At 38.0% G+C, this 7955-nt stretch overlaps 1 protein-coding gene across 1 annotated transcript; it reads left to right on the plus strand.

Annotated features, from left to right (window-relative positions):
- The first annotated feature begins 4041 nt into the window (after positions 1–4041).
- Positions 4042–6002, plus strand: LOC118488299 (putative F-box/FBD/LRR-repeat protein At4g13965). Its single transcript, XM_035985648.1, has 3 exons — positions 4042–4681; positions 4781–4860; positions 5892–6002. Exons 1-3 carry the CDS (start codon positions 4042–4044, stop codon positions 6000–6002), a joined length of 831 nt encoding a protein of 276 aa, XP_035841541.1.
- The last annotated feature ends 1953 nt before the right edge of the window (positions 6003–7955 follow it).

A 7955-nucleotide genomic window follows, 5' to 3' on the forward strand; every position in this document is an offset into this window, starting at 1 on the left:
TTCATAGATGTTGACTGTATTCAGAGTACCCGTATGCTTCAGCTGCTCGATGAATGAACCCCACTTTGGTGGTAGAGCATCAGCAAACCGTGCCACCATTTCCTGTTGAGATGTAGGAACACCAAAAGCACGCATTTCACACATTAAATGATAATAACGATTCGTTATATCATTTAGTGTTTCTTTCTCTAAGAAACGAAATGATTCGAATTTCTTCTTCAACTGATCCTGGCGTATCTTAGTAGTAGCTGCATATCCTTCTCCTCTTTCTGCCACAAAATTCTGCATGTCTTGATTTTGCTTTGACACCAAAGCCCATTGACTTGCACTGATTGAAGGCTGTGGAGTCATACTCTTTGCCCAATCTGCAGCAGTGACTAACTTTTGATTGGTTCGTGAGTCCAAACTCCAATCCCATGGACTTGTACAGCTCATTTTGATCAAATATTAATTGAGATCCTTCACAAACACAAACTGTTAAGTTTAAACAGACAAGAATTGAAAGATAAAAACCTGTTCGAAAGATCAAGACTAGTTCGAAGGATCAACAGTGATCGAAAGATTACTGTTGAGTTTCGAGCAAAGCCTTCGAAAGATTCTCAATGAAAGATCCTTATCTTTCGACTGATTATCACGAAAGATTCACAGTTCGAAAGATCTATATCTTTCGAATACTGATCTCGAAAGATTCACAATGAAAGATCCTTATCTTTCGAGATGTATCCTTATCTTTCGGACAACCAACTTTCGAAAAGATTCCAACTACGAAGGATAACCCTTAGACTTCGAAAGACTACTCGAAGGATGCTTATCTTTCGAGCTGCCTTTGATCGAAAGATGTCGAAGGATATCTTTCGATGTCGAAGGATATCTTTCGACAGCTCTGACACACTGACACAAAGTACGATGGGTTGGTGAAAAAGGTGATGTGTTGATGTACCAACTTTCGGCAGAAAGGATGGTTCTGCAACAACTTTTCACCAAACAATTGACTTTCAAAAATTTTTGCCAAAATAAGCAACCTTATCTTCAAGAACTGGTCACCGGAAACACACCGGAGATATAGCCGGAAAAATCAAGGTTTCACAAAAACGATTTTTATGTTACCCAAACCGACCCCGAACACTCCCGATAGGTTTAGTACGCGTTTTTATGCAGAAAACTACCAAAAACGGGTGCTAAACCAAGTGTCCAAACACACCAAGAACTTGAACAAACCGGTTTTAAACAAGGTAAAGAGCGAGGCTCTGATACCACTTGTAGGTCCCTTTTCTCGGAGGATCGAGAACAAACCTAAACCTTGTTATACTAACCCACTAGCGAGTGCGGAATCCAAGCTAGCGGGCAAACCGGGATGATGCAAGAACAAACACAAGAACACACAAAGTTCACCGATTAACACCACTGTATTAATACGTATGAAGGTTTACGGTTACAAGCACAATGTTTACAATCTTGTTTGCAAACTCTCTAAAGTGTGTGTGTGTGTGTTTTCCAGCAGAGTTTCACTAACTCTCCAAATGTGCATCTCTCTAACACTAACACACTGCATGGGTATTTATACCCATACATAACAGGTCTTGGTCGAAGGATCGATAGATGGTCCGAAGGATCATCTGTCGATGACAATGTGTCCGAAAGATCAGCATGGACATCGAAGGATCATCCTTCGATGCCTAATGGTCGAACCATGGTCGAACCATATCTTTCGAGCACCTCGAAGGATCAGTTGTATCCTTCGAGGCTATCCTTCGATTCAGATAAACATCATGTTGTCCAAGTCAAACTAGGAGGATAGTTGACTTGGTCAACTTACAGACTGATTTAGGACATCGTTTACATACAGACCGAATACAGACAAAGTACAGACACAAGTGCACCAACAAATTCAATCTTTAGCTTCCTGACCCGTGCGACATTGCATAGATGATCTTTTTGAGAAGCCGAAGAGTGATGGAATTTGATCGGAACTCGATGGTGGAAAGCTCGGTAACGTCATGACGCACAGATAGAAAGCGGTGCGCAAAATTCAGAAACTTATAGCCACCTGAGGGGAGATGGACCGATCTCGAAGTTCAAATGCGGGTGCGATTTCCATGTATTTCTCCAGCTTTGTGATAGAAGACTACTTTGAACGACAGATCGAGTATCTATGAACGAAAGAATGTGATGGATCACACCATCTGGCAATCGGCTGATCCGATCTTCGTTTTACACTACCCTAGCCCTTCGTCTAACCTTCGATGAGTCCTTCCAAACCATTTTTAGAGACAAATGCAACGATCTCCGATGGATTTCGTTGAAACAAAGGAACACAATGTAGATTGGGTTGGAGTGTGTGTGTCTTTGTGTTGGATAAAGGATTTGGAAGAAAGTGATTCGGAGCCCTAATTCTTATACTCACATACATTAAGATCTCGTTCAACCCACTTAAAGTTGGTCATAAACAAGATAATTAATCTTGTAGTAAAACCGGGTTTAATATCTACATAAATGGATTTGAAGTGGTAGTCAAACTTGTGATTATGACACCAGTTGAAAAGGTCTTAACGGGTTGAAACAGCCGCTTGAATCAGCTGATCCAGATCAAACAGCTAATCTGGTCCAAACAGCTGACCGGGAGCAAACGGCTGATCAAAAGCTCGAAACATCTGAAACAACTGCGGTTGACCTAACAGCTGACCAGTGAACAACTGCTGATTCGAACCAGCAGTTATTTTGCTAGACCCAATGCTGAGCTCAGCAGCAGTTGATGGTATCAACGGGTGCTGCCGCTGACATCATCACACGCACCAGACCCGAACCAGCAGTTCCCCTTGCGGGATACATATCAGAATTCTTGCACAATTGCAATAGAACCATGAAAGCTTAATACCTTTCGCAGTTACCCTTGCCGGCAAGCACCTAGCGTTCTTCAGCCTACCTACCTGAGGACTTCTTGAATCTATCTTTCTTGTGATAGTGTTGATGCGGTTGAGATTAATATCAAAATCTTCAGTGACGAAATCTCTTATCAGTTCTTTATCGTGACTTTTTAATGCTTTATATAATTATATGTGACCATTCAAGTTGATTTTTAGTTGAAATGTTGACTTGCACATAAACTGAAATTTTCAGGAGAAAACTTCTTTATGCATTCATCATATATTCATTCAACCCTCTACTCTAATATTTTGTGAGTTTGATGTCTATTTGCTTGATCAATCTGTCATAGATATTAATTATTAAGATTAATGTCAGGTTTTGAATATAATATTTCCAAAAGCCTTTTACAAGTGCAGCAAGTTTAAAAGTGTTCATTCATTGTAGATAGCAGTTGCCCTTTTTACTTTGCCAAATCATTTCAGGATACTTAAATTCTGTTGGCAAAATTCTCTTTAAAAATGCTGCATTCTGTTAATGAAAATCAGGAAATTCTTTTGCATTGGAAGTCACTGTATACATTCTATGGAAGTTGCAATCTTTAGATAAGAATAATCCCACTTCAAATATCTTCTTCATATTCATTACATTAGCAAATTACCTTAATGAGAACATGCATAATTAGCTCTGTATAATAAATTCAATCATTTGTGGTAGCTTTGTGTTTTGAACCCACTTGATTCATGTAATAAGATAATTTGTTTCCTTTTATTCAGAAGTATGTTATGTCATTCACATTGATATTTTGCTATAACATAGCTTGATCTCATTTAATAGCTAATTACATTGGTTCGTATTAACTGATTGGCATGAGCAATGAGTAACACTCGAACAACAAATATAATCCATGGTATATGCACATTTCCGACGGTTTCCATATATGTCCAAGTTCAATGAACCTAGAGCTACAAAGCGTAAGTAAACAAAATCGCAAAACGTCAATATGCAGCCCCAAATCCCAAAATCGAAGGCTTACACAAAATTAGGGCTCCAAATAACTCTCTTCCAAATCCTTAATCCAACACAAAGACACACACTCCAACCCATTCTACATTGTGTTCCTTTCCTTTGTGAACAACGAAATCCATTGCAGATCACTACATTTGTCTCTAAATTAAAATGGCTCGGAGGGGATCATCAAAGGTTAGACGTAGAGCTAGGGCATTGTCGAAAAATGATCGGATCACTCGATTGCCAGATGGTGTGATTCATCACATATTTTCGTTCATAGATACTCGATCTGTCGTTCGAAGTAGTCTTCTCTCACAAAGCTGGAGAAATACATGGAAATCCCACCCGCATTTGAACTTTGAGACTGGGCCATCTCCCGATCAGGCAAGTAGCTCTAACTTTCCCAAATTTGCACACCGATTTCTATCTAAGCGTGATGACGTTACCGAGCTTTCCACCATCGATTTCCGATCAAATTCCATCACTCTTCGGCTTCTCAGAAAGATCGTAATCTACGCTATGTTGCACAGGTCGCGAAAGTTAAAGATTGAATTCTTGGGTGATAAGCAAACACGACGTGGTGGATTCGATTCGTCTTTGTTTAGATCTCGATATCTCGAACACCTTGTTTTGAGCATCGATTTTGGGCTTAAAATAAGTCCGTCGCTGACATGGGATTTTCCGGCATTGACCACTTTGACTATTAAACGTGTTACATTCATGTTACAACTTCCTAACGGTGATGCTAGTAGGTCTATTGATTTGTTTTCCCGATTTCCGAATCTAAAAACTCTTGCGTTGGATGGTTGTACGTTATCTAATATCCATACTTTCATAATCAAGTCGAGTGAATTAGAGAGTCTATCGTTGATATGTATTAATCAATCGTGTGAGTTTGTGGTCTCAGCACCAAAGCTTTCTTCGTTCACCTATAATGGCATTGCTCGGTTTTTGTTAGCCACTAAAGATCTTCGTTCATTAAAGACTGTAAATTTTCAAACAATCTATCATAGATCTATTCAGGGGCAACCTATGTTTATTGAGTTGTTGATTAACACTTTCCAACAGCTCTGTAAAGCAAAGTCTCTTACCTTAAACTTAGATGCGGTGAAGCTTCTTTCTAAGTTCCCAGAATTGCGTGAAAGAAGAAATTGCCCTTTCACGAGTTTGGAAAGTCTGACTTTGGTTTCACGCCACCGACTACCGAAATCCTTGACTGCGTTTGCCAGTGTTTTCTCGATTATTTGAGTCGCAGCTCTCCCGCTCTTAAGGTTCATATCGATTTGAATCCAAAACCATTGCAGTTCCGTTATTAGTGTTTTGATCCTGTCTGCAGCTCTAAAGGTTCTTTTACTTATGCTTCTTTAGTTTCTTTTTATGCAAGTTTTTCGTTTTTATATTTTTGCGTATTCATATGTATCATTGTGTATATATGTGCGTGTGTTCAATATACAAAACTATACATTTTTTTGCAAGAACTTATGTGGACCATTGCATAAACATGTAAAGAAATTTTTTCTCTATCATCTCTTCTAAATGATTAATATAACATTTCGGTTGGACTATTTTCTTCTCTCTAGTGATATGCACATGAACATGTGTAGCTGATAGTGAAAGTAACTTATAAAATTTTGAACACTATGTTATGGTTATGTGCATAGAATGTAACATAGTGTATTTTTCACAATAAATTTGAACACAGTCACATTATAGACATTTTATGAACATGTGCATTATCATAACAATACAATTCAAATCACATTAATATGCACATGGAATACAAACTAATCTATTTGTATACTAAATCCAAACAAGTAAGATCATATATTTATAATATGCAGTTGTGTATGTAACAAAATAAATATGTAAAAAAGAGGATACACGGGTATACACATGGGCATGTTATGGCATTAGAAACAGCCTTTGGTGAGGTCCTTGTTCTAATTGTTGGTATTCTTGTAATTGTTATTAGTCTTCTGAACCCTTGTTTCTTTTTTTTCTTTTTTTTTTTTTGACAGGTGGAGATTCAAAGTCAACATCGTCAACAAATTAAGGATGCCATTTCTGTAAACGAGCTAAAAGAACCATTTCATGTGTCCTTATATCTGTCTTATCCCATACATGGATAAATTTTATTTTTCCGGCATGCTTCATATTTTGATACCTGACTCGAAACCAGGTTGTGGACAAGAATAGATGTTCCCCTAGGTACTCTCTGGTTTGGAATTTTATTCATGACTTCTTAGTTTTTGCATAAGTTTATTAGAGCATTGTGATATATGTTTTTTTTTAGCACAGTGAGTTCTTATGTTGTTTGGATTCTTGTAAAACTTATATTTGCTGTTATTGTCTAGACTGTAATACTTATATTTGCTGTTATTGTCTAGACATATTGTTTTGTTTCAGAAATGCTATATTTGTTGCTTGTAGAAGATCTTCTGTATGAGGCCCCTCATGGGGTTATGTTTGTATGTACGCCTCTAAGGACCGATGCGGTAAGAAAACATTCGCCTTAGGGGGTTATGTGTGTTTTTGATGTTTTAAAATTATTTTATTTTTGATGCTTTAGATATTCTGTGTCAATTATTTTATTTTAACAAGATATATAATTTTTATATTTATTTTTTAATTCTGCATCGGGCTCACACCTTGGTTCGCCTCGAGGCTTTGTAAGGCGAAGGGAAAACACCTAGGCTTGATTATGTTCTTTTAAACCTCGTGTTTCGTCTACACATATGCTATGTTCGTTTCCAACTATCACTTTAATCCAACTACACTACTATACAAAACATTCTTAGGGGAGCGAAGAAATTTGTCGGTAATACAGTTACTTACTGAACTTTCCATAGGTATAAAAGTACAAACCCTAGTGACATCAAGATGCAGCGAGGTTGAGGTTGCAAGACCAATGTGAGAGTTAGATACTACAATTATTTAAACTGTAAATATTTGTTTGTGTTATTATGTACTCATTTTGTTATTTTGTAGTCATTTATATATTTGTTAAACACTGTGTTAGTTTGTTTATAATTTGTAGGTCCCTCGGAGGATGAGGTCAAACCTTAACCTTGTTATGTGAAACACACTAGCAAGTGCGGAATCCAAGCTAGAGTGCAAACCGAGATGAAACAAGCACAAACACAAGACACACAATATTCACCGATTAACACCACTTGTATTAATACGTATGAAAGGTTCGGTTACAAGCTCAATGTTTACAAATCTGTTTTGTAAACTCTCTAACAGTGTGTGTGTTCTATCTCTCTATCTCACTTGTGTGCTTGTCTCTAAAATGAAGTGAACACACTACATGGGTATATATACCCAACACAGGTTGTCTGGTCGAAGGATCAGATAGATTGATCGAAGGATCATGTATCGACCTTAGACCTTAAACCTGTCGAAGGATCTAAATATTCCTCGAAGGATGATCTATCGAGGTCCATCAACATCCATCGAATGTTCATCTTTCGAGCTCATCGAAGGATCTAAAGTATCCTTCGATGAGTCATCCTTCGACACAGACATTACAACCATTTTCTAACTGTTTGGCCAAGTCAAACCGGAGGATGGTTGACTTGGTCAAACTTACATGACTAACAAAGGACATCGTCTTATATCATACAGAATAAAGACAAAGTACAGACACAAGTGCACCAACAAACTCCCCCTTGGCTGTAGCTTTGTCTCGATCTTTGTGTCTTCAAGTCTTTGACGTCCTTTCAAGTCTTCAATGTCGGAGGATCTTCAAAGTCTTCACGTCTTGAAAGCAGAAAGTGTATCAACAAACTACCCGTATCATGTAGGAAGTGTGTTGACAAACTCCCCCTTAACATAAGCTCCCCCTTGAGTTATGCTCGTGAATGACTTGATCTTCAATGCTTGAGATCCTTGTGGTGTTGATGATGGTCAGCGGTAACTCGATCATATTCATCATTTGAGTGCCTTCACGTCGTGTCTTCATTCCGCAGCTTGTCATCGACCATGTTCTCATTGCCTTTAGAATCTGCACATGCAAGAAATCTAAACGCGTAATGAGAACAACTGCTTGGAATATAGTTAGCATAAACAAGTGACACACT

The sequence above is a fragment of the Helianthus annuus genome, chromosome 16, assembly GCF_002127325.2.
Source record: "Helianthus annuus cultivar XRQ/B chromosome 16, HanXRQr2.0-SUNRISE, whole genome shotgun sequence".
NCBI classification, from domain to species: domain Eukaryota; kingdom Viridiplantae; phylum Streptophyta; class Magnoliopsida; order Asterales; family Asteraceae; genus Helianthus; species Helianthus annuus.